This window comes from Xiphophorus hellerii, chromosome 23, assembly GCF_003331165.1.
Source record: "Xiphophorus hellerii strain 12219 chromosome 23, Xiphophorus_hellerii-4.1, whole genome shotgun sequence".
Taxonomy (NCBI): domain Eukaryota; kingdom Metazoa; phylum Chordata; class Actinopteri; order Cyprinodontiformes; family Poeciliidae; genus Xiphophorus; species Xiphophorus hellerii.
Genome location: NC_045694.1, coordinates 7,325,790 through 7,353,117, shown reverse-complemented (window position 1 = coordinate 7,353,117; position 27,328 = coordinate 7,325,790). Strand labels below are relative to the sequence as shown.

Below are 27,328 nucleotides of genomic sequence, written 5' to 3'. Positions count from 1 at the left end.
TGACCAGAACCCTATAAAAGATTTCCTCACGATTCGGTTGTGCTGCAGTTTGTAATAAAACTTTGCTGTCCAATCAAAGTCATGCATGCAGAGTCTCATTCCTGAAGCATCACCACACCAACATCTTGAGGACTCTGACAGAAGACGCCACCATATCATTGTAGGAATCTTACAGATGGGGGAAAAAACTGCAGTTTTCATTCATTTTGAGTCATTTTCTCTAAACCTCAGTCTAAATCTCCTAATTGGCTTCTAAATATTGACATATTTGGTTAATCTCGCATGTGGCTTAGCAGCACTAAATCACCAAGTTAGCGTAATCAAACAACGTATGAGCAGCATAATGCAGGACATTAGCAAACACTGAAATGGAAACTAGAGGCCATAAATGGGAGATATCTCTTCCTCGCTGTTGCTTGAAAGCATGAGATGACACATTATTGCTTGGTGGCATTCAAGTGTTGCTTTATCAACTTTATAAACATGCGCAGTAGATGCAGCTACTGATTACGTGACTTGATAGCAACTTTAGGACAGAGTAAACAGAAAAGAGATGGGATGGTTTCTAGAGAGGCTTCCAGGTATTCTTCCTGTAAATATGGTTGGAGTTTATGCTCTTTTGATTTATTATAACACTGATCACTGTGGCTCAATAGTAGCAATGTTAAAAAAAAAAGTACATAGTGGAAAACAGATGGTAAACCAGGACTTCAAATGAGCTGTGGAAAATAAGAGAGTTATGTTTTTATACCAATTCACAGAGGCTTTAATGTCATTATAATTTCTTCCACTTCTTGGTCAGTTATCTAAGCTCTAGATGAACAACATATAATGTGCAATAAGTACTTCATGCATTATGTTTCCTTCCCTGTTTTGGCACAAATAACATTGCTTTACAGTTCTAATAGAGCAGATTAAAAGACGACTGGCGTCCAGCAAATATGACGCTTCAGATCAGAGTGAGATCTGTTAAGTTCAGAAAGTTTTTCCAGTTCAGGTTAAGAGCAGACAGTTCAGGACTTTGTAGCATTGGCTTTCTGTCAGTTCCAGTTTCTGGGAAGGTTTTCCAGGATCCGGCGCCGGTGTGAGGGGTTTGTTACACCCGCTGCACACAGATCCTCCTCTGTGATCCCACTGCACGAGAAAAATAGGAGTCAAGAAAATAAGAAAAACAAAATCAGCATTGAAGTAAACTTGAACTTACATCCTAACTGTAACTTTGAAGTTTCTTGAATCTACAAAGGAGAACAATTTACCTAACAAAGTGTTACACATCTAAAACAAAATGTACCAAAAGCCAAAAGTGTTTTCTTTCCTGCACGGATTTCTTGTTCCTTGGCCCTGAAACAAACCGCCTTCTCTCTGATCTGTCATGTGAACTAAACTTTATCTGAAGGCACTCAGAGACTGTTGTGTCTGAATTATTCATAAAAAAGGTTTCCCCTCAAAATCCTTTAGGACAAAAGGATGGTAGACAAAAACAATACTAAAAAATACCAGTCATTTAAGAACAGAAATGTCACAAAACGGCAAAAAATACTATGATGCAACATAATAATTTTAAGAAAAATCATTGCAGAAACCCAGTCAAAATTTAAACTAATGCAAATGTTAAAAGAAAAAATAAGTTTTAATGTGTAAAAATATCGTACATCTGTTTTATTACGCTTTTTTAACAATTTTCATTCTGCTTTAATGACTGTTTTACAGCCTGGCTCTCCTGTTTTATAACCATTATAGTCTTTAGTTTGTTGTGTCTTCACCCTCAGTAGTAAAACTCGTTTCCTTCCTTGGTGGAGAAACACTGAGATTAAACGATGGAGAACTGGAGGTTGTAGGCAAATTGTCTACAATGATTGAGAGACAATTCTCTGACAGACACAATAAAACCTTCCCAAGTAAAAGTAATATCCATCCATCAATCACTTGGGAACTTTTTAATGTGTCAGAGGAATATTTGCAATGTAAGCACCATGTTAAATTATGCAGAATTTAACAGAAATACAATAAAAACTAATAAAATGTTGAATTAGCATCAGAAAAATTTAGGATCACAATTTCTTGTCTTCCTGGTATTTGCTGTAATAATGTAGTAAAAATAGTCAAAACAATGTTTTGACTTGCAGTTGCTATAATAATGAGATAATAAATAATTTCTAAATTACACATCCAGTTCCAATAGTAAATAACATTTGTTGAATAATCTGATCGTGACCCTGCTTATAAATATTATGTGTACGGCCTGTTGCAGTGACATTATGTAAATCTAGTTGGAGTGGACAAGAAGGGCTGAACAATATGGCTTAAAAACGTATTTGGTATCAATAGATAACAATAACTATTTTTTTTGTTTTAAATATGTGAAATACTGTCAAACTTGTGACATGACCTTTCCTCTTTTATCCACAGTTTTCACTTCATATTGTTATTTTTTATTTTTAAGTAGTTATGAGACACGGTGTCAAAACTTTAAGCTGCTGCGCAAGCTACTCAACAGGTTGTTGCTAGGTAACCAAAGAGTGAGCTTGCATAGCCAGCCATGATAGGCTGAGCAGCTAAAGCATTTTCTCTGCCTACATCCCCCAGAATGTTGTGCGGTTCTGCATCAGAGTCCAGTTAATATTCTACATATCAAATACTGAAAATTAAGCAGTCAAAATTTCAATATTCAGTGTTGAAATCTGGTCGAGTTTCTAGTGACAATAATTTGTCACATTTAAAATTAGACAAAACTAACTTACAAGTAACTTTTAAGCTAAATATAACAACTTGTTTTCAGAAAATAATTCTTTAAGATTAATAAAAAATAACTAGTTTCACTGTCAGATTACTTTACTTACAATAATCTTAAATAATCGGCTAGTGGAACTAGTTCTCCTTTATTAATATTAAGCAATTATTTACTTTAAAAAAGTTGAAAATTTACTCATAAGTTAGTATCAGACGCATTATCTATCGACATTGATTCCGCGTCTATCGTTATTGATTTATTGTCCAGCCCTAGCTAAATGTAACTAATTCCTACTCAAATGGGAGAATGGAGCTCAAGACGTGAAAAGATCCAGAATTGTTTACCTGAAGTAATCCAGATCATCCCAACCACTGAGGCTAAGTCCCAGGGTGTACTTTTGAAGACCTAAAGTACTGAGAAGCTCCTGCACAGTTTCTGGCGCACCTTTCAGGACAGACACCTGCATTGAGATTAAGTAGAAAAACTTGATTTAACAAGGAATCAATAAACGTGCCATCACTAAACGTCTGTATTTTTAACCTCTTTATCCCAGACGCAGCCTCTGTCTCCATGCATGGACGGGCCGTTTCCATAATTCGCCCTCTGCCTGACTACAGATGGGCCTCTCTCCTTTGAAGGGAAGAAGTCGACCTCGCTGAGGGACTTGGCAATCTGCAAAGCGGTGAGGGAGTTGTCTCCTGTTGGGGGTTGCTTCTCAACGATCCAGGAAACAGAGTGCTGACAATGTGTCAAAGAGGTGGGGGCGTAAGGCAGAAGGGACGGGGACTTTGGGTGCATGGGGTCTCTCCTCCCTGGATGAAGCTGGCGTTTATCTCTTATGGCATTTTTATGTATGATTTCAGAGTGGTTGATGTACATGTTGCTTTCAGGCTGCATGGAGTCATGAACATTTAGTTTTCCTTGGTATTTTTCTCTGATTTGTGACGTCTGTTCCTGGAATTGACGGACGGCATTTCTTGAGGAAGGAGACACTGGCGACTGGCTTTGGGCTGGAAAGAGCTGATAGGACGAGTTGGTTTGGGACGGATGAAGGTCTTTGGTTAGGTTGCACTGGGACAAGATGGCTGGGATTTCAATTTCTGTAAAGTCTGATCTGTGACAGGGTCTCCTGTCGAAGCCCTGCCGCCCTGACACTTTTGGAAGCTGCAGGGCCTCGTTTCCAGACCAGATGACCTGGGGGTCCCTTCGCTGAGGAAGGGCCTCCTCCACCTTGTGTGGAACTGATACACCTTCAAAGATGAAGTAGGCAGGGTTGGTGTAGCTGCTCACTGTAGGTTTAACAGGCACTTCCGACGGCCTACAATAAATAAAAAAGTTTATCACATGAACAGCAGGTTTCACTGCTACTATTCAGAATGACTTGAAACTGTGTTAAAGTACTCAAAAAATGCAAGTTTGCATTAATCTGTGCATGCAGTTGGAGTAATTCCATCTTTTGAACAGGAAAGTTCTAAAATAATTAGACACATTTGGACATTTTTCAGCACAAGAACCAAACATTAACATCCTTCTTTCACTGCAAAAACACAAAACCTTAAAGAGTACTTTTGGTCTAGTTCAGGGGTGGGCAATCCTGGTCCTCGAGGGCCGGTGTCCTGCAACTGTTAGATGTCTCCCTGATCCAACACACTTGAATCAATTGCTGAATCACCTCCGAAGTGCAGTCAGGTTCTCCAGAGTCCTGCTAATAACCTCATTATTTGACTCAGGTGTGTTGAAGTAGAGATACATCTAAAAGTTGCAGGAGACCTGGCCATCGAGGCCTGGAGTTGCCCACCCATGGTCTAGTTTCTAGTGTAAGTATCTTTGTACAGATTGAAATAAGACAAAACTAACTTCTAAGTAACTTTTCAGCAAGATATAGATATGAGTTTGCTTTAGGATATTTGAACTAGAAACAAGACAAAAATACTTGGTAAGATTTTATATTTTTGTTGTTTCTACAGAAACAGGCTCAACATCTTTAATTAGTACTGTCAAATCAGAGACTCACCACTAGTTTCTAGTGCAAATATCTTTGCACACTTGAAATAAGACAAAACAAACTTATGAGTAATTTTTTGGCTAAGTGTGTGAGCTTATTTTCAGCAGTTCTCTCTGGTGATGGTGAAAGCAACAGTCTACTGCTAAGCATCTGGGGATTTATCAGGTAGTTTTCTTTTGAAACTAGTTTCTTGTTGGTTTACCTAAACAACAGGAACTGAACAACCGCTTTTTAAAGAAGAAAAATTTTTCTTCTGAAACTAACCTGCTGTGTTAAAAACACACATTAAGCAACTGGAACCTAAACACTTTGGGTCTTTTTAATAAAAAACAAAGGCAATTGCAGTCCTGGAGATTTTGCTTTCCAAGATTTACTGACATGTTGCATTCCTCCAAAACACAAACGAACTGAATAAAACACCAATAAAAAGTTCCATGTACTAAAAGATTAAATTGTTAAACATTTGTATGGGATTCTAGACATTTTTAGCTGCACAGTAATAAACCAAGTGCTGTTTCTAATTGTAGCAGAATTAAATAAGCAGACAAAAGTTTGTCCAATTTATTTTCAGACTAAACGTGGAGAAATCAGCAGTGATGTAACGCTGCTAAACACGCCTGCTAAAAAGAGAAGCTGTACAATCACATTCAGTGTTGCCTCCCCGGAAAGTTCTTAAAACAAAGAAGTGTTGGTAAAAAAAATGGTTTCATTTACAATAAAGCAGAAACTTATCTGAAAATGACAAAAATCAACTTCACCACGTTCCTGTTTCAAGTTAGAGAAACGGTGGGAACCAAACTTACTCTTAGTAACACAGGTAATTACAATACTTATCTGTATTTTGCACCAGAGCAGCATTGATACTAAAGGAGTTTGTATATGAAAAACCAAGATAATAAATGTGTTTTTTACTGTCCTTCCTGTCCTTAATGGTTTTGGACATGTCTTTATCTCAGCTGAACAACCAGAGTAAATACAAACTACAGTTTTCAAATCATGAAAATCATAAAAGAACTTATATTAACCACATTTTTTGGGACATATTTTAATTTGTCTAGCCAGAGCCATGCCTGATTACTGCCAGATTTGTAGTTTGCAAGAAATCACCTGAAATAGAACCTGCATGGTGACATGAAGTAGGCTGAAAGACGCCATAAAATAAGGAATAGATGGCAAAAATAGCTTCCAAGGTGAAAATTCCTGCTGAAAAAAAAAGTGCTTTTGGTAAAATATTCTCTGGACTGAAAAGACTATAGTGAAACCTAAGAAGAGAATAATCCAAATTACATAGACGCGGCCTAGTTAAAGTACAGACTTAAATCTGACTGAGTCACCTTCTCCAGGTCCCTCCAATCTCTCCCGTGTTGTTAAATTAAAACACATTTTGCAACAAAGAGTGAACAAGTTGTTCAATTTTAAGGGGGAATTACATTTTCACATGTGATCAGGTTAGTTCATGAAGTGTTTTTGATCAGAAGCATTTCAGTGTGATAAAAATAAAACAAATAAAAAAAAGAAACAGAATAATCTCCAACGGACAAATTAGTTTTCACAGTGCATTATATGCAAGGCAGCCATATTGGAATTTGAGGACAAGAATGGTACACAACCTCCAAATTTTCATTTCTTTTTTATTTTGTAAACTTGGAAATTTATTGCTTACCTGCAACTACAGCTGCTTTTAACATTCAGGGAACATGATGGCAGCCCATTTCAAAAAGGTTGAACTCTTAAATTATATTAAATGCAATTTGTTTCACTGTTACCATTAATTTGAACTTTTTGCACTTGAGTATCTAAGCCTTACTGTTAATTTACAGCATTGCATTTAAACAATGAGACATCCATACCTAGTTACTGTGATCCGTGCTGCTGCATGAGACACGTGTCCCCTTCCAGGACCTTTATCGTCTTTCTCAAAACAGAACAAGTCTGAAAAAGCAAAGTTAACAGAAATGAAAATCTAATTCTGCAATCATCAAAACGTCTTCTAAGTCTGTGTGTTCCTTGCATGCAAAAGACTGCTGCTAGTTTGCAGTCAAACAGCAACGTTGTGTTTGTGTTTGTTGTGCCTGACCTTGTGGCCTAATACCCAAATGACTTGTTTCATTTTCTCAGGATGCATCTGGTCAGGGTCAGTCAGTCAGGAGCCAAAAGAGGAAGCAGTCGATAGATACCAGCAAGTGTGTAAAGCCAAGCCAGGGGATCATTGAGAAACCAAATAGAGGAAGCAATGTGAGGCTCACAGAAGAGTCGAAGAACGCAGTGACAGTGGAGATGAAGGTTTAGTGGGAAGTGATAGCGCTACCAAGGCAAAGTTTCACAAAAGAAGAGTGTGAGCTGACCCACCATAAATCTTCTTCCGCGTGCCCCGCCTGTCCTTGGGCACGTGAACTCTGACCCGTCCTCGTATGGAGCCCATCTCCTCACCACGATGAGTCAAAAATGTCTCAAATTTCTGCGACGAGCCCATCACCGGCCGCAGAGCAACACAACATTCACCTACAGAAATCATTTTAGTCAAAAACTAGCCAAAAGTGGGGGGTTTTTCCTGATGTGGACAAAATTGCTGGTAACCCCACATCTCATGCAAACAAAGCTTAATTTCTCCTGAAATGTTATTCCGTTACACACATTCATCTAATGAATACCTGTTGTAAAACAATGTATATCTATCTACTCAATATTTCAGTAAACTCCAAACTATATAAACTCCTGGTTGTAAACTGAATATGTTCAAACACCTGATTAAACACAAAGTGCAGTTTTTAAGTGATTATTTTATTTTTTTAGACAACAAAAAGCTGCTAATTTCTTTTTCTTCGTGAGGCCAGGCTGTTTTGCATAGCTTATTTAATCATTTCAAAATATATTTTTTTATTTATTTGAAGAAAGCTGGCAGGATCAAATGAGTTTATACTTCTGCAAACATCCTTTTTAAACAAATAGTTATCTAAATACATATTATGGTATTTGAATTGTGAATGTTTGAAATAAATAAACTAATCTATTTAACCAAGTTATCTTCGTCTAATTTATTAACATGTTAGATGATCTGTAACAGTTTAAGCCTGAGAAAATAGAAAAACCAAAGAAATCAATAATGGGAAAATATACGTTTTATGGCTATGAGTAGAGCTGTAAAAACACCAGCCTTCAATCCTGAAACAACTTCAGCATTTTGCAGCTTCAGCTATAGACGAATACAGAGATCTCAATGAGAATCGCTTTTGGTAAATGTTCTTTTTTGGGGATATTTAACTGGGATGTAATTGACTTTGCAGTTCATATTTTGAAGAATGTGTTGATCTCTCCAGCTGCTTTTCCTTTCTAAGAAAATTTTGAACCACCATTTGACATTGACTTTTTAAATGAAGTTTAAGTGTGAGCATTGTGTATCTCCATTAATTATGCAGATTTATTTGTGCAGAGGATAATTTATCTCAAAGCTGTAGGCCTTGTTTATCAAATTAAAGCATAATACTCTGAACTTATTGCTGTGATGAGAGTAAAGTGCAAAAAATTACTTATTGCTGGGGTTTCTTTGGATAAGATGTTTGTGATGGCACAGATTAGCTTTTTTACCAGAATGTGCTTCAGACTTACCGTAAGATTCATATCCATCGCATGACTTCACAGACAGCAGCAAGTGCTGATCCTGGAGATACTCCAGATCAGACACGACTGGAATGAGCTTTAGAAGATTTAAACAAAAATAACGTTAGGAAAAAAAAACAATAAATGCTTTTTTTAACCATTTTTCAATTGGTTGTAGGCGCTGCTGACCTTTGGGAGCTGTTTGCAGGTCCAGCCCAGTTTGAGAAACCCAGGAACATCACAGCTTTGTAAATTATTCTCACTGGATCGTTGTGTCTCTGCAGGTAAATTCAGGAGTTAATTTCTGAAACTGAGTTGTATTTTGGTTTACAGTCTCATTTTGACACGATTCTGCACCTTCAAGGCATGAGGAATGAAACTCGATGAAGAACTTGGACTTGCTTGCAGTCTTTACTATGGTGTCAATTTCTTCCAGCTCAATCCAGGCTCTCTCCACACTGGAGTTTGAATCTGTTTAATTAAAAAAAAAACCACACACACACACAAGAACGGTTAGAGCATATTCCAGCTATTTATGACCAAAGGTTTACAGTTACAGAGGCACCTGATTTGCTGCACGGAGGGGTCACTCCCACTTGGAAAGTGGCAAAAACAGGTGAATGATCACTTGTGAAGATGTCATCAGTGCAACCTGGTAACAACAAAAGGCTTTTTTAGTATTATTATTATTATTACAAAACCACCTTATATACATTGTGGCTGACAGCATGACAAAGTACATGAGCTGTCAGTGTGACAGGGCCTTGCAAGACTGCTAATATCCCTTAAATGTTTCATACTTCATACTACAATCACAGACTTCCAGTCCGAAGAATGACGTGTGTTCTCAAATTTGCCTCCCTTCACTCTGATGAATGAAGGGAGGCAAATTTGCCTCCCATTCATCGGAAAAGCCAGGGCAACCGATGACCTTCAAAATTTTAATATTCAATTAGTGGATGGAGTCCACCTGTCTGTCATTTGATCCAGCTGTATATCCAATCCAGCTGTTCTGTGAAGATTGCAGAGGTTTATTAGACAACGTTATTGAGCAAACAACATCATGAAGACCACCAAACACAGGAAACATCCCAAAATTGATCAATATACTACAAAAACACCAAATCTTACCAAGTATTTTTGTCTAGATTTTAGTGCAAATATTGTAAAATGCTTCAAATAAGGCAAAACTAACTTACGAGTGACGTTTTAGCAAGATATAAGAGCTTGTTTCAAGTCAATCATTCCTTAATCTTGAATCAAATTATATTAAAGAATTATTGATTTAAAACACACACCTATATCTTTCTCAAAAGTTACTTGCAAGTTCATAGATGCACTAGAAACTAAACACTAAGTACAATTTTGTATTTTTGCAGTAAAGATTTGAAAATATGTGTGTAGATGTTTTTTTCCCCATCTGATAGAGCTTGAGTTACTTTGAAGGGTATGAACACTTTTGCAAGAAACCATATTTCAAAACCCACAATTTTTTACTTAAAGAATAATTGGCTATCTGTACAGAAACATAAGTTAAGACTAAATTTGAGGAAATGACTCTGCATTTGTGGACCACAACCCAGTTTGAACATCATTCGTGCTGCTCATGTTACTTTCATTTTTACAATTTAAAAGAAATACCTGGAAGCATCTACTATGCCTTATAATTGCTTCATAAAAACTTATGTCCATGTCGACATTTAACCATTTGTAAACATTTTGCAGCTCATATTCATGTTTTACATTTGAAGGTTTTTCCCAGAGTTTATTTTTCCAAGAAATTCCCCACCATATTCTCACCATATGCCGTGCAGATGATGTGCGTTTCTGGGTAGGACTTCCACAGAATCCGGTCGCACCATGATGGAACATTAACTCGCACCTGGAGACAAAGAATGCAGAGTTTCAAAAAACACCAACATGGCCTTGAATGCCACAAGTTTTTCAGCTTTAACGCCTTTACTGGCGAACGACTCAGAGGAGTACTTGGATGCATGTCTATTATGTTGTCTATATGTACACGCCCACACACACACACACACACACATATATATAAATATATGAGAGTGTGTGTGTCCACTGAAGGATTCCCTCGTTCCATTCACAACAGGCATTCCTCTTTTAGACAGAAAGTTAATTCTTAACTGGCTATTTTTAGCGATCCGAGCAGCTGCTGTCCCAGTCACTTATCCCCACAAATTCCTGAAATAGGATTAAGTTACAAATAAATGATCTTAAGAAGTATATACCTGGAACGGAGCAGTGGTGCTTCAATCGTCTGGACTCTGGCTTACTGATTTGAAGGTCAGGGGATCAAGAATCAGTTCTTTCAAGCTCCTCATGTTTTGGCATTCTAGTGAGCTTTTGAAGCTTATCTGCTGCTGGTACATCTTACTTTGGCTTATCCTGTTCTCAGATCACAGTTTCCTAATAAGTTTCAATCTGTGGATTTTGGAACTAAACTCTACACATTAAGCCATCTTTCTTGCTCTCAGTACTACAGATTGTATATTATTCATCTAAATTCTTAAATAAAATAGATTTGTATTTTTCATAACTTTACTTTTGTAGAATAGTTCTTCTAATAGTCCTCCAAAACATTTTTCCATCTGTTCTAGCAATCGTTATATATACTATTATGCCTATTTATCTGTTTTATACATCAATTTTTGTGATGTGATTTTTATTTGACTGGGAAAAACTCACTCCTGATGTCTTGTACTTCTGCCAAAGATAGCAGTCTCTGGAGCCTCTCTCATACCGGTAGGTGGGTGGAAATGCAATCTTCTCTTCCTCTTAATCACGAAAAACAAAACCAAAGAAAGAAAAGTCAAATATTTTACATTTATACCCAAGTAAAAACGACATTTTGAATCTGTTTTGCTTGGAACTCACTGAAATTGAAAAACGCTTTCCTTTTCTGTCTTTCTCGAGTTAGCTGGTCTGCAAACATGAGCTCCTCGAATTCCCTTTTGGAAACATGTTTCAGGATGTCCTGCGGATGATACGGACCATGAAGATGAAGGATATTCCCTGTGTACTAATGTTACATCACACTGACTAATCTGTAAGTGATTTCTAATGAATTACTCTTTAGTTTAATCTCAGTGTGTCCACAATGTTGGATGCTTTGTCCTTTATTCCACAGTATTTAAAGGAGTTCCCCAAGGATTCATATTAAGATGCCTGCTCTTTTCTCTCAGTATATACACAATCTTTGTGATAATTTATTCAGCTAACACAATTTATTATGTTTCTGCTCAATTTCTTTACTCTGTCAAATAGATGTTGTACAGTGTACCACACTTTCTTTGTTTTAGATAAAAGATAATCAAAGGTTATCATATTTTGAATGGAAAAAAGTTTGTTTTCAAAAATTCCTCAGGTCAAACTGAAAAAGTCTGTCAAGTATTTAAATGTCATTATCAAAGAAAATTTGTGTTTAAATTCATAATGAAAGTCTTTTCTCCAAACTGAAACTTAAAATTTGGTTCCCTATTTAGAAGAAATTCAGACTCTAAATGAAAAAACATTTCAGCTTAACATGAGAATGGAAAAAAATATGAAGGGCGTTCATTGGTTTTACATGTCAGTCATGATTAACAAAATGAGGCCTTGTTGTCAAAATGGAAATTAAAAAAGCTGAGAAAGGCACTGTTGAAAAAAAAACTTGGGTAAAATGAATGCAGTAAAATACAGAGAAATCCTGGAGGACAATTTCTTTCTGTAGGAGAACTGTGGCTTCATTCAGAGAATATTTATTTTCCAACAAGACGATGAACCAAAACACGCAGCTAAAGTTACAGAGAAATAGGTACTTATTTTATGTTACATATTTTTACTAAATCAATAATTATTTTGAAACAATCAGTTTTCACTTTGACATTAAAGACTTTTTTTTATTTCTCAAAATGGTGTCAAAAATTCAAATTTTGTTGATAATGATTTGATTGGTAAAGATATAAAACTGTTAAAACATCTAAGCAGAATGGATACTTTTTATATTCACTGTGTGTCTGCAGACATCAGATGTTTTTTCTGTAAAAAAATGTAAGTTTAGATTTTTTACCTGGGTTATTTACAAGTGTAAATTGTACAACATTTCCTCTCAAAGATATTTTACAATACATCTTTTCTGAAGAGTCAGGGAAAAAAGGCCTATAAATAGGCATCCCATATTCCCTTGAACATTTTTTAAAAAGGATCCGAAACTGCTGGTCAGGATTCCTTTTAATAAACTGGGGGATTTTTTTTTTTTTTTACATTTTTTGGTCTGTTTTATTGTTTCTGCTCTATATGTGTTTGTTTTCTTTTGTACTAGAGAATGTCAATATTTGTTGCAATAAGTCAGTCTGACCTCTACATCCAGGTCAAGCCTGTAGTTGAGGTCTCCACACCAGAAGAGATGAGTGAAACGAAGGCTGATATCAAAGGCAGAGAGATGCTTGTCACCCAGGGAAAGCAGTCTGAGGATGTCCACAAAGCTCTGATTCCTCCTGGGTGTTATAATGTAGAAAAATACATAAATAAATAACAGAAACAACATCAAGTGAACTAAACTTTCTCCAAAACATTTGATTTCTGAACCTTAGCACTTTGTCACTTCCAGAGGTCAGGTGGCAGTTCACAAACCCAAAAGATGTCCCATTGAAGAGGAAGGAGACTCCAACTCCTCCCTTGTTTCCTGAATCAACAAAAACAATCAAACCTCAATTTAAATGTTTTTATTTTTTCAGCATTTGATTGTTGTGATGGAGAGAAAATGCACAGAGCCTACCCAGAGTGTTTCCAAGACCAGTTTTAACACTGGCTGTGTTCACATGGCTGACTCGACTCTCATGCTCCGGATTTACAAACACAGCCAGCCTCATATTCCAGAGGGACTGCACTGCCACCTAGAGGACAAGAGGTTGCATTACAACACATTTTTCTAGTATAAAAGTATAAAAACACAAGTATAAAAACAGGTACTGACTACGTTTAATCTGTTTTCTAAGGTTGTGTTTTTATGCATGCTGTACACGGTACACAGAACTCATGTCCACCGTTGAACAGTATAAAGACATTCTCATGGTGCTTGTGCTCGTAGTTGTTTACACAGATAAATCTGACATTTTGAAAAGCCTTAAAATACACCTAGATTTATAATTGCATTTAAAGGGGGAGTATTTACAGAGACAGTGCCATTTTATAGCACAATCAAGTTACTATGTTACCTTCAGTTATGGAAAATGCTTTATATATTATCTCATATAACTCCTTCTTCAAGAAGTGATCACATGAGGGAATAACATTATAACATGATGCAAATCTAAAACAAAATCAGTTTTATATAATTGATTCAAATATTGTATGTAAACTTTTGAATTTTAAAAGCTTTATTCTCTCATCAATTTAGTAACTAACTTACCAAAAACAAAAAGGGTTTAAAGTAATGTCAGACAGTAAGAAAAAACAAACGTGTCCTAACATTGGATGCCAATACATGGTTTTAACTGTATTCACTTGGTTTGTAACCAGCTATTTAAAAAATGAAGCAGATAGCACTCTTAATACAAATTCATAAACCAGGTGTGGAGATAATTACTAGTTTGAAGTCGATTTGAGTGTAGCTGCGAAGAGTTGCTTTGATTTGCTCTGTCCACTCTCTCTCCCCCTGAGGGTTTTCCTGAGTCCCTAATGCATAGATGTCGTGAGGAAGCAAAGCGGTCGACTCATCAGGAGTGTGTCCCAAACCACAACAGGTCACCCACGACTGCAAGGTCCGAGGAGGAGGGGAACCACCTGCAGACACAGAAAAGGAAGTTTGGCTCTTATTGAGTTTTCTCTCAGAAGCCAGTGAAAATCAGCGTCAGCACACAAGTGATTACCCATGTTCCAGGTGCCAACAAACACAGAGACCATATCAGGTTCATCCAGCTGAGAGTGCCTGGACTTCATCAGCAGGAGGAGCTGGCAGAACGAGTCGCATTTCTGACGGAGATGAAACGAAAACATGTAAGGGAAGCAGCTAATTTAATCGAAAGGTTAATCTTATCATCCTGCCTTACCCGTGCACTCTCAAATGTCATCTCCCGCGGTGTGCTGTGGTAGCTGTCAACAACCATTCGGATCTTGGCTGGGTGATTTTGGAACTTAACAATCTGAAGAACTGATATATAGGGAAATATTACATTTTCTGTAGAGTAAAAGGCCGGTACAAATATAAAGGAATCTAACAAACACATGTTTAGAGTTGTTTTTGATTTTACTTGGAAATTTACAAGTGAAAAATCCTCCCTACATGAAGGTGCTCAGTAAAATCTGAGCAAGAGCATGCCTTTAAGCACCATTAAACCATTTAATGCTAAAAATGACACTTATGCAAAGATAATGGCATGACATGTAAAAGAAATGTTACAAGCTCTAAAAATAATTATTTTCTTACTTCTGTTATGCGAGACTTTCTCGATACCAAATGAGCTCGACTTCCTGTCAAACAGCAGGACTCCTGCGTCCACATCCACAGAGACAATTTGTCTGCCGTACCTCACCATCTTCACCTGGAAACAAAGCATCAGTCATTTTTCATTGTTCTTATTTTGTGTGATCCTAAAAATTATTAAATTTAATTAGTGATCAATCATATTTTCATGGAAAACATCCTTAATCACAACAATTCGGGGAAATTTGGCCTACTTTTTATAACAGCTTTTTAGAGTCTCGTTTAGGCACAAGTCTTTTATGCTCTGAACAAAGCACTTCCATCAGATTGAGGTCCAGACTTTGACTGGGTCATTTCCTCACCTTGATTATTCCCTTCTTAAGACATCGAGCATACAAGTGAAACCAGAAATTTAACAGACTGTATTGTAACCTTCTTTCTCCACTGTCTGGCATTAAATTGGATAAACTTTTCCAACTTTACATAATTCAAGATTACCAAAAAATTTTCCTATCTTAAGAGAGATAAACATTTCTTTGTAGAATTTTCTGCCAATTCCCAAAATTTCTACACAGACGTGGCTTTTTCCTCTCCTTTTAAGCACGCCATATTTGCCCACTTATTTTCCAAATTATTCAGAAATGACAGAGGCATGCAGAAACTGAGATGAACCTCTTGGGTTTTTCATTGAAAGCAATGCAATGGACCTCCGGTATTCACGACGGTTATGGATAGCAAGCATTCGCGAATAGACGAAATCGGCAAATACTTGAGAATCCCTCTAAAAATACTTCAGCTATCTATTTTAATAGGTAATACATAACTTTATATTTATTAAAACGCACAATAGAAATCGCTTTAGCACACTAAAGCTAAAGCTTTTGAGGTTAGCTACCTCAAAAGCTAACATCCGCACGCTGCCTTAGCTCCGGGATACAGCCAATCAGCGCCAACGAAAATTAATGGCGCTCCTGGATTGGCTGCTATGCGAACATCAGCCAATAGCGTGTAAGATAGTTTTGCGCATTGTTGCATCAGCTTCCAAAAACTAAATTCCCTTTCAAAAATTTTAGTTTTATATAATTTAGAGTCGCGTTGCAGAGAAAAATTTGCGAATAGCTGAACTTGCTGGTGGTTTATTACTGAGTGCACCTTCTTGAAAGAACATTGCTGCTGTTTTCCACCTGAAATCCTAACCGATTGGTAAGTTTTTGTTGATTTTGCGTTACCATTCATGTAAAAATTAGGACTAAACGTAACAAGAGGGTTCTTTTTAAGACAGATTCACCTGAAAGGAGTGCACAGACAGCTGCCTGGTGTTGTTCTTTGCAGGTGTTACAATGGTTGGTGCTGGATCAGGAGGCAGCGGGCTGGGCTGCACTGCCAGGTTGTGGTTTGTCACAGCATCTTGTAATGCTTGCAAAACCTAGATGTGGAAAAAATAAAGCACTGTTACACTTACATCACAAGCAAGAAATGCTTATTCCTCATTTGTCTAGCTGCATAATCAGATGGGAACTTCATACCATTACTACAGATGAACTATGTTGATTTATTCCAAATAGCAATTTGCAAGCACAATGTATTGATTTCAACAATTTTTAAGTTTATTAACTCTGTGAACACACCTTTTTCTCCAACGAAGAAAGGAGGCTGATCAAAGCTGAGATTTTACACAACAAGCTATCAATCTCCTTCTCTGGACCCTCGTTCCCAAAACACAAGATAAAAGCCATTATGAGTGTATGAATCCTGAAACTACAGTGATACATTTCCAAGAATAGTTCATGGTTTATTTTAGTACCTGTGCCTTGCTAGGAGTTAAAGAGCAGCTGGGATGGTCGAAGACTTTAGCCAAGGTTTCTAGACTTGAAAGAGTGAGATCTATCTCACTGTAAAAACAATAAAAGGCATCACTTAATCTTATTGTCATCATTCAACATATAAAATTCAATCAAAACTGTAATGAAAATTAGCCAATATGCAGTCAAAGTTTGAATATCTCTTGACTTTTTACAGATTTTGTCGTGTTATAGTCAAAAATGTTTAATATAATTGGCATTTTATGTGACAGACCAACAGAAAGCAGAACATAATTGTGAAGTCTAAGGAAAAATACATGGATTTACTTTATTATTTACAAACCATGGCTCTTCACCTAAAACGATTTGGAGGAGCATTAATCAGAAAAGCTGCTAAAAGGCCAATAGTAACTGGAGAGGAAATGCAGATAGTCAAAGACTAGACCTAAATCAAACTGATTTGCAAAATCTTCAGTCTGCAAAGCTGGTATAGACAAATCCCAGGACACTTCCAGCTGAATTTGAATTAAAAGTTGGTTTTAATAAGAGCTGACTAGGGGAGATGAGTACAAATGTATATGTTTTTTCTTACATTAAAACTATTGAAAACCAAGTAATATTTTCCTTCCACTTCACACTGTCGAATAAAATTCATATAAAATTAACTGAGACTTGTTTTTGTTACATGACAAAAACAAAAATATTTAAAACTGCATCCACTGTTTGTTGTTAAGAGGGATGCTAACCTGTTGAGGCCTTGGCAGGCTGTAGCCAAAGTGCGCTTGAGGTGATATAAAGTTGTTGCCCCTTTATGCACATTCTCGATGTCCAGGGGCAAATCACTGAAGAGGTAGTCATTGAGCAGGCCGATCACTTCACCTGCAACACTGTGAAAAACATAAAATAAAACACAGATAACATAATTGACCCCCATTGTTTTGGTCCCCTGACTATTACTGCTGCTGGAGTGGAAGTTAGATGTTGCCTCAGAAGAGAAAAAAAAACACTTTCTGAAACTTGTGGGTAGTTGAGCAGAACAGCATTGTTTATTATTAGGACCTGAACAGTCACTTGGAACAGACCACTAAAGCTGCTATGCTTGATTGCCAGCAGGTGCATGCATCTATAAAAACGGATGAATGGAAAACAGAATGCTGCGTAAACAAACTTCCTTCTGTAATGTGATTCAAGTAAAACTTTTAATGATTTAGTGGGACGGAAGTGAAACCGCTGTTAAGTTCTAGGATTTATTGTACTCATTTAAAGCTTACAAATGTTTGTTTATAAAATAATGACTTAGTGGGAATCTGTCATGTGGTTTTGTGCACTTCATTTTAGGTTTTAACAAGACCAGAACATTTATATGACTGAAATTAGACGTTTATATAACCATTTTTTTCACTATCTGACATTAAATCAGACTAAACGTTTGCTGTGTTAGTTAATTTAGTTTTAATAAAATTAATATAAATTATCTCCGGTTGTTTATCTTTGTTAGACTTTCTCAAAGTTAGAACATTACTATACCGTTAAACAATGTGGGAACACCAGAAGCTAATATTGCGGCTTTGTAAACTGCTGACGGGTTAATTCACAACGTTTGAGTTAATTTGCGGCACAACTTTAGATCTAGACCACAAAACACATTGCTTTGCGGCCTGATCTCATGGAAAAATAAAAGGTTTTTTAAAAGCAATGTCAGTATAAGAATAGATCTGGTTCTTTTTTGGATACAAAGTGCCACTTTCATCTGTTTAAACAATCATATGCATGTATAATGCCCAGGTGTTATACTGTTCAGGGAGGACAGTATAACACTGTTATATGAATGTGTTTTGATACAAAATACATTAATCTCTGTAAAGAACTGGTGATGACACTGACTGAAACTTTTAAGAGAAAACTACCATCTAAAAAAAACAAGTTCTGTAAAGACATGGTCTGAAAGACAATCACTAATAAAGAAGCTGTTTCTCCTAAAGCAACACAAAAAACCAAGAGTTCAGTTTGCAAATGCACACAGGGTCAAAGACCATCACTCCAACTGTGAAGTATGGGGTGGCAGCATCACTGGTGTGGAGGTGTTTTGGTGCAACAAAGTCAGTGTTTTGGAGTATTTATCAGAAAGTCCTAAAAACAAACATGTGAGAAAGGCAGGCCTCAAATCTGACTAAGTTACAGTGGTTCTGTCAGGAGAAATGGGCCAGAATCCCAGCAAACTAAAAGGAAACCTAAAGGATTTTACTGAAATCAAGTGGGGGAAAAGCTAAGTAAAGTTACATATCTTTTTAAACAGTAAGTGCTTATGTATCATCACACTTTTTATTTAAATTAATTATTGAGTTAAATTTTTATCTGTAAAAAAGAAATCTATATGAATCTAAGATTATATTTGTTCTGTTTTACTTTAACAAGATTTTACGTTACTCCCATTGTCACACATTCTAAACTATGAGTAGATCATCAAAAACTGACGCCTGGCTGTGAGCTTTGTGAGAGTTGTTTTCTGTTCGGTTTTCATGGTGACTCTTTAACTGACCACCCAATGGTCTAGTTGGCTATAAATGAAATCCATCGACACAGAAACGTTAATAGGTTGGGGTTTGTGGTTGTGCTCTCAGCTATCAATGCGGGGAAACCATGAGTGTTAATTTAGAAAAGTATGTCACCATGACCTGGGACTTATTTTATATATCACCTATTTAGGGACTTTTTTTGTATATCCTATAACCTGAAGAAAAATCAGCTTTTTTGGGGTCAAAGTCTGGTTCTACTTCGTGCCTATCCCCAATGGGCCGACATGTCACTCAAGAGCTCATGTCCTTTTGTTTAGCGTATTTAGCAAGGAACCTATAACTCTTACCCAGAACAGATTTTCTAATACTGTGTTCATGATTAGTAGTGAATCTGGCGTATGGTGTTTAAGCCATTTTTCCTAGACATCCTTGGCCGAAGTTATTCAAGCCTTGGTGTGTGTACCATACCCAATTGGTTTTATCTATTAGTTAAAAGTATTTTCAGACAGAAGTATTAGTGGTCACCAAATATAAACAGAAGATCAGAAGAAGTTAAACCCTACAAGTTGATTTTAAAAGGGATTGTCCAGGAAGTGCAAGGTTGTAGAAGGAACTTAAGGAGTGCAGGATTGTTGTTTTTGCAGCAAAAAAAGTCATGGGTTCAAATCTCAACTTGGGTTCTTTATGCATGGAGTTTGCATTTTGTCCTTGTACATGAAAGAATTCTCACCGGGTACCCCGGCTTCCTCTCAGCCCAAAAGTATAACCTTTAGCTTAACGGTAGGAAAAATACTTCTAATTGTACATTTTTGTCCAAAAAGTTACTCAAGTAAATGTAATTAGTTACTACACAACTAATAGTAACACGTTAGCTGTTCATGGACTTCTCTACTGCAAATGTCTCTCTCTGATTAATTTTATACTCTGTCACTGGGATTTCATAGCTTCCATAATATATTCTGACGCCATTTGTTTTCATAATGATGGGTTTTTCATAGAAGAAAAATAAGAAATTAACCTCGTTAATTAGTTTTTCTAAATTGACTTTAGGTGTGCATGGTTGTTTAAAATGAATGGAAGTGTATTCAAAGTTTTAATGTGGCTAAGAATACAAAGTTCATCTTAGGTCAGAAATGATTTACTTAGATGTGTTCATCTCAAGCAGCTTCTCCAGGAACAAGGCATGAGGGGCTGGTTTTGTCGGCGTTCCCAGGAGTGACGCTGTGTTGACCGGGGCTTGGAGGGGAGACGGCTTCTCATCGTCTGTGTATAAATATGAAAGAAAAATTTAACTGAATATTATTAGAAGAATTTTTAATTGTTGAAAACAAATCATTCCGAATAAAAATACAGAGGCAACAACCAAAAGTATGTTTGCATACTTTTGAATATGTTTCACTTTTTCACATCCATCCATCTGGAAACATTCAATTTCAAAATGTGAGGATTTTTTGTGACAGACCAACACAAAGTGACACATTACTGGAAAGTGGAAGGATAATTATGCATCATTTTTATTATAAATAAAATCTAAACAGTGGCATTAATTTGAATTCAGCCATCTTTATACTCATATCACTCAATAAGATCCAGTCTACTGCAAAAAAACATATAAATCATATCAAGTATTTTTGGTCTAGTTTTTAGTACTAATAACATACTTATCACAAGATTTTTTTCCCCATGTTATAAGTGAAATAATCTACCAGTGGAAACACCCCTTTTCATCAATATTAAGGAATTATTTACTCAAATGAAGCTCCTATATCTTGCTGAAAAGTTACTTATAGTTTTGTCTTATTTCAAGTGCAATATGACAGTTGCAAGAAAAACTATACCAAAAATACTTGGTAGGATTTGTGTTTTTGCAGTGTGTTTTTAGTAAATGGAGTACAAGTGGAAAAACAGCATCATTAGCACAAAAACCAAGTAACAGCCAAAAGATTAGGTATAAAAACATGAAGATTTAGACATTTACAGTTTGAAACAACTACAAACCTTCAGAAACACTTCTGTCCATTTAAAAAACAGTTTAAGTTCAAGATGTTTTTAAATGATGACAACTTGTGACCCACCTGAGCTCTCATCCCCTGTGTCTGTGTCATGAGGAACAGCGTAGAGAAGAGGGATGACTAAGCCTTTGTGGGGTTGCTGGTATCCCAACACCAAGTCCTCCAGTGTCCGAAAACAGTTCACCTGCACGCCTTGGGTTGTCTGCATACAAACACATATTGCATGTGAAAAGTGGAAACTGCACAGAAGCTTTCATTGGGTTTACAGTAAATAGCAGCAAAGCGTACTGTTACAAGCAGTTTTAGATAAGTCACTTTCATTTTTTTTAAATAGTTGGCACCAAAGCAGCAAACAAAAGTATGAGCAGAGATATTTGTAAGCTTAATAACTTTTTTAAAACAGATCCATTTCCACAGTTTGACAGTCTCTTTTAACAAAGCAGAAGTATCTATTTCTATGACAGGATACACACACAGATCATAAGGTGTGATAAGTGGCGACATCATTGGTTGCTAATTGAGCATGTTAAAAAAATGTCTAAAAGTAAATGCCTATCTCTGAGAAACATTTTACTTTTTATTCATGCATTAAAGTGTTCTCACACCAACCAAACGTCCCTTTAATCAAACTTGATACATTACAGGAGACAGAAAATAAGATTACATGCTCACACAGCTACTATTCACATGGCCCAGCTTAGCATGGTACATTAGACCACAACTGCAGAGCGAACAGCTCCTTCCAGTGCCTTTTTATATTTTTTTTCACTTTCATTTTGTGGTGAGAGAAACCAGTTTTTTGGCTTTGGCTGCTTGATCGTTCTGCCAAAAACCCCTTAAATAGTATTTTTTTTAAACCACAAATATCTCTTGAAAAGTCATTTAAAAGAAATGAATAGCATACGAGGCAGCGCCCCCAAAAATATCTCCTCGGCCTTCTTGGAAAAACAAAAAAGGGCGAGCATGCGACTTGTGAGTTAGTGGAGCAAATCCAGTCTGGGGGAAAACACATACTGGAGGTTTGTACTGATGGCAGTGGAAAAAACAACTGAAATAGCAACAGAGCTAAATGTCCTCATTGGAAAGCGGAGGAGTTTTCCAAGTTAAAGCCTTAAAAGCTACTGCCAGATAATTAGCATTAAACTGCTCTTTTAAAAACTGTGAAAGAAAAAAATGATATATGTATATATGCTCACTTTATGTGCTGCTGTTGCATGCATTAAATTTCAATAAACTAGCCCACACCTTCACAAAAACACATCTCTGTCTCAAACAGCTTCACATCCTCTTAGATTCAATGCAAACTCCTCCGTAGATGTGTGCAACAAACAAACAAACACACAAACAAACAAACAAACACACCCGTTGGTCAGTGAATTAGTGAGTGGGTAGGATTCTCCGAGATAGGACTACAATTTCTCCTCTGTGCTGCTGAGCTCATTCTGCAAGCATGCAGCCACATGGCAGGGATGCCATTCAAACAACAAAGTGGCTGCAGAGTCTGCAGAGAGGAGAAACACAAACACGCTCCTGTTCCTGGTGCAACGTGGAATAACAAACCATTGTTTGATGTTTTCTAACTCCATCTGACCAGAGGGGATTCTGACTAGCTGTTTAAAATGTGTCAGGGCTTCAGGCATCTTTTGTAGTTTTCTTTTTTACTAGTGTTTGTTCATGAAAGCTCTATTTTTAGCAAAGCAGTGACATTTTTACCTGAACTGCCAGAAGACCATCCGGGTCAGGAAGTATACGATACGTGTGGACATGACGTTGAAACCTGTTTGGAAGACAAATATCAGTGATATCAACAAAAAGCTAACACTCAAAGGAAAATGAGATCGACATTTATTAGGCAGTAGTGTGACCTTTTCAGATTTAGTTGTCACCACAAACCTCAACTTTCTGTGACTAACCTAAAACAAAGTAGCACTTGATTGTCAAGTGGAAGAACATCGTTTCCATCATGACCTTAAACAAAAATGCAGTGCAACCATTATAGAGAGCATTAGTCATCAGCATTGATCTTCAACAGGATGTTGAAGATCAATGAACACAGCAGGTCAGGAGGAAGTTATGGAGAAGTTTAAACAAATTTTATGTCCGTTAAACATATGTATAAAAACTAAACCTTTTTTGTCTAGATGCCTCTTATAGCTTTCAGATTAAATATTGTTACACCAAAAAATGTTCTCAGCTAAAAGTAGCAATGCTTCGATATATTTTTACTCAATTAAAAGTAAAACGTAGCTGCCTAAGGAAATACTCAAATAATAAAAAGTAAATTTGTTTATTTAAAGATCTGCCTTCTTGGGGGTCCACACCAAACATTACAATAGAAATCCTTCACAAACATTATAAAAAAGACATAATGGTATTCCTTAAGACACAAACAAAATTAAAAATGCAAATCAACTAGTTCAACAACAAAACCAGGCTCTTCCTAAATGTTAGAAAGAGACTGAGCAACCATTCGATCATAACAACTGAATGTAATGTTTTAGAAATGACTGAAATGAGCTGTTATTATGAATCAAAAGCGACTTGAAGCAGGTGGATCTTTAGCCTTGATTTAGAGGATCTCGGTGTTTTGGCAGTTTTGCAGTTTTCTGAAAGTTTGTTTCAGATTAGTGGAGCATGGAAAACTGTAAAGAAAATCCTGAATGAGCTTGAGCTACTTCCCCTCTCCCCCAAATAAAATGGGGGTGAAGTAACTCACATCTGTACATGTGATAAGATGTTAGAGACATAACCAAACACAACTGCAACTGGAATTGCTTCAAACATGGTTTTAAAAAAGCAGTGACTCAGGAGGGCTGATTACAATTAAACATTCACCTTTTCACATTTTTATCTGTGTTAAAAAACATTTGATTTATAATTTTCCATCTGCTTCATAATTAAGAAAAAGTTTGTGACACTTAAAATCGAGACTACATTGAACTTTTGTTTGTAACTTGACTGAATGCAAAAAAGATCTAGTAGTACCGATGTGTACGGTGTTATGAAAAACAGATTTTTTTTTTTCTGGTGTGTTGCAGATACTCAAAAAACATTTAAAAAATCAGCTTTTGAACTGATGGTTTTATTTTCCACAGGAAAAAAACATCATTTAGCCATATGTGAAAATATATTCGTCTCCTTAACCTACCAGCTAGTTGTCCAATGTTGAATGAGTTTTTCATGTCACTGTGGAGGGAGTTTAACCAAGTCTTTCTGCTGAATTGTGTCAGATTAGTTACAATGGAGGTTTTATAGCATAAAAGGCATGTTAAAGGTGAGACCACGGCATCTAAATCAGATTTAGATCCAAGCATTGATGAGGCCAATCTGTGGGTATCTTTGCGTAATTTCTATGTGTCCTGCTGCAAAACTCAAATGTGCATGAGGTTAAAGTCACGAACTGCAAAGCAGGATTTATAAAAATTCATCCAGGTGCTAAAACAACAAAACAGCCCAGACCATCACACTACCACCGCCGGGTTTGACTGTCAGTGTGATGTTCTTTGACTAAAATGCTGTTTTTGCGTAAAGACACATGTGAACACACTTTTAATCCCAAATTCCTCGGGAATCAGAAAAGTCTTTAAGATTTTTGTTTTAATAAGAAATGGTTTTACCCTGAAATTCTCCAATAGAGGCATTTTTTATTGTTAAATCAAGAACTCTGACTAAGGAAAGTGATTAAACTGTTTTAAATGTTACTCTGTTTTCTTGTTTTTATCTTGTGGGTGATTCTTTGATGTGCTCTTGGAGTAATTTAAATACTCACATCGGTCCTCTGTTTTCTCCACTTGTTGAGAAATGTCTCATTGACTTAGAAAAGGCTTAGTTTCTCTATCCAGACTGATTTGTATCAGTGACATCGTTTTTCATCTGTATTGACTTTATTTAGCACTTGAGGTGTTACTTTTTGAGATTGCATTGCCTTACTTCATCAGCTGGGTTCTACTTAAGTGATTTGTTGGTTAGCAGAAATTAACTATGGGTGAGGTTTGTGAAATTAAAGTTAACTTTACAAAAACAATGATTGAAATGAATCATGATTCAGGGCACAGGTTAGTATGCAAGCTTTTAGTCAAAATAAATGAAATCACCATTTGAAATCTGCATTTTTTGTAATTTACTCAAGTTACTCTGACATCAAATTTGTTCTGAATATTTGATCTGAAAGATTTAAGTATGAAAAAATGGGACAAATGTTAACATTTTCTATCAAAGGTGTTATACAATTCTGCAGGACAGTGGCTTGTAATAATTTAACTGTGAAAACAGTGGAAGATGTCACGTTTAGCAGTCAGAACATAAGAATAAAGTTTGATAAATGTAAATTATAGCTGCAATTGTGGAGAACATTAGAAGGGAGGATGATATACCAAGAAAAAAATGAAAGGAAAGAGGCTGTGCTGGAAGCAGCCAGGCTCAGCTCTCAGGAATGTTTCTGGCTTCAGCCCGATGAGCAGGCAGCGTAGTGTGGTTGCCGGAGCTCCAGCCCACTTGTAGGGGCCCAAGAATTGAAAAGGGGGGTTAAATAGGGGAAACAAGTAGTCATACGTTTGGGTTTGATTTGCTGAAGTTAATGGGTCTGATTTGATGACTTCTTTAGAGCCAGGTGGCAAATAATAATGGACATGCCACATTAAATGTACAAATAGACATATTTCCACATAAACTACATTGAGTAAAGTTTTATTTTTTTACAAGATTAGACAATTCGATATGACTTTCCATAGACTAGACTTTCTTTATGAGTTTATTATAACAGTTTCAAACAGACTGTGTGTAGGACCCGGTAAGAGTGTGTTTATACTCACAGTAGGCACAATGCATAGGCTCCTGGCACTGACTCACTGTCTCTCACCAGGTAGCTGCCATCCCTCCCCGCTCGCGCCAGCAAGTCCTCCGCTCTCACACGGCTGATGTCACGATGGTACCATGATGCTGAAGCCATGGCAATCGATGAGGAGAGAAATGCTCAGGAGAATAATCCACATGAGGTTATGAACAGGCGCAGAGGTTGCATTTCCAGCTGCTTTAGGCTTGCAGAGATTTCATCGCACCAGAGGTCTCTCTTGCAAGTCAGCAGCATCAGAAAACCGCTGTGGTCTGCTTGAGTATTTAAAGCCTCCCCAGTGATTCTAGCACTTCCTAGGTCCTTCCTGGTTGCTTCTGGGTCACCCATCCTGTTGGTCTGAAGGAAGCAGATGTGAAAATATTAAATCTCCAGGTTATTCCACTCCAACACGCCCTCCACTTCTCAGTGAAAGCTGCAGTCCTCCATCCTGGTAGTATCCTTCTCTATGGAGCCCCAGTTTCTGATTTAAGTTGTGAGCTGCTCCACCCAGGTGTGTGTATACGTCATGTGTTGATCCAACAAACACAGACCATCACAGTTGAGCAAGGAAGAGAAGAAGTCTGAATGAAGCAGCCACTCCTGAAGCGATGACGTTGCCTCGAGCTAAACCACAAACACAAGCCCTCCTTCTTATCCCAAAACAAAAGCCCTGCATGCAAACAATTGAAAAAGAAGAACCAAGAGTGGCAAAACAAACAAATTAAGCTGCACACACGCCACCCACACACATATGCACCGGGTGGAACTCAGTCAGCATTAAAACCAGACAGAAACCAGACTAATTCAAATGACTTCCCAGCTCTGCTGCCATATAAGGAAAAGAAACTCCCTCACTATACGTTCAGCTGATGGCTGCAGTCTTCTCTCCTTTTCCCCCCCACAAGTCCTGGTTCCATTAAGAATGAGTCTGGAAGGATGTGGGCTGGTGCAGGGGTCTGACTTTCAGAGTTAATGTGTGTGAGCTGCTACGAGGATAGTCCTTTCCGAAGTGGTGTGGTCTTCTTCAGACTGCTGTCAGAGCAGAGGGTGGGAGCAGAGACACAGAGGACAACCCTGTTAAAGCGCAGGACAGACAGAGGAAGTGACTCGACATTCCAGATGGCAGGCAGAGCCAGGAGCATTCTTGTGAGGGGCTCAGCTACACCATCAGCGCGTGAAACAGCAAACTACTTCCTTCTTCTGCCTCCTGTCTGTTTTCTGCCCCTTCCTGACTCTTTACTATTGTTTCCAACGGAAAACACTGCTTTCCTCAGACAAGTCCTCTCACATCTGGCCAAGCCTTAGCTTATAAACGTCTTTATCCTCTGACAATACATCATCTTTTTTCAAATTCAATCTTTTTCTTTGTGTCGCCCTCCCTTTCTTTCTGCTGTTGCTCAGTCTTTCTCT

General features: G+C 37.1%; 1 protein-coding gene and 1 long non-coding RNA gene across 2 annotated transcripts in view; one reads left to right on the top strand and one right to left on the bottom strand.

Moving 5' to 3' along the window:
* LOC116714650 (uncharacterized) overlaps positions 1-3,437 on the top strand; it is a 4,486-nt gene extending 1,049 nt beyond the window's left edge. The window contains exon 3 of the long non-coding RNA XR_004338100.1: positions 3,285-3,437. This is a non-coding gene — a long non-coding RNA (uncharacterized LOC116714650). The remainder of the gene's footprint in view (positions 1-3,284) is intronic.
* inppl1b (inositol polyphosphate phosphatase-like 1b) lies at positions 418-27,328 on the bottom strand. Its single transcript, XM_032555321.1, has 27 exons — positions 25,899-27,328; positions 22,801-22,864; positions 21,151-21,289; positions 20,218-20,338; positions 17,306-17,446; positions 16,562-16,649; positions 16,386-16,463; positions 16,046-16,183; positions 14,761-14,875; positions 14,384-14,484; positions 14,204-14,306; positions 13,921-14,117; positions 13,111-13,228; positions 12,921-13,017; positions 12,691-12,829; positions 11,229-11,328; positions 11,040-11,128; positions 10,134-10,215; positions 8,899-8,985; positions 8,691-8,804; positions 8,523-8,611; positions 8,343-8,430; positions 7,086-7,238; positions 6,587-6,668; positions 3,272-4,049; positions 3,076-3,191; positions 418-1,134 (listed from the first exon to the last, which is right to left on the bottom strand). The coding sequence occupies exons 1-27, from the start codon at positions 26,033-26,035 to the stop codon at positions 1,041-1,043; spliced, it is 3,648 nt and encodes a 1,215-aa protein (XP_032411212.1). The 5' UTR covers positions 26,036-27,328; the 3' UTR covers positions 418-1,040.

Coding starts and splice junctions, on each gene's coding strand:
- inppl1b (XM_032555321.1), bottom strand. CDS start 26,035: ATGGCTTCAGCATCATGGTACCATCGTGACATCAGCCGTGTGAGAGCG. Junction 8,805..8,898: donor CCCTCCGTGCAGCAAATCAG/GTGCCTCTGTAA, acceptor TTAATTAAACAG/ATTCAAACTCCAGTGTGGAG. Junction 8,612..8,690: donor TCATTCCTCATGCCTTGAAG/GTGCAGAATCGT, acceptor ATTTACCTGCAG/AGACACAACGATCCAGTGAG.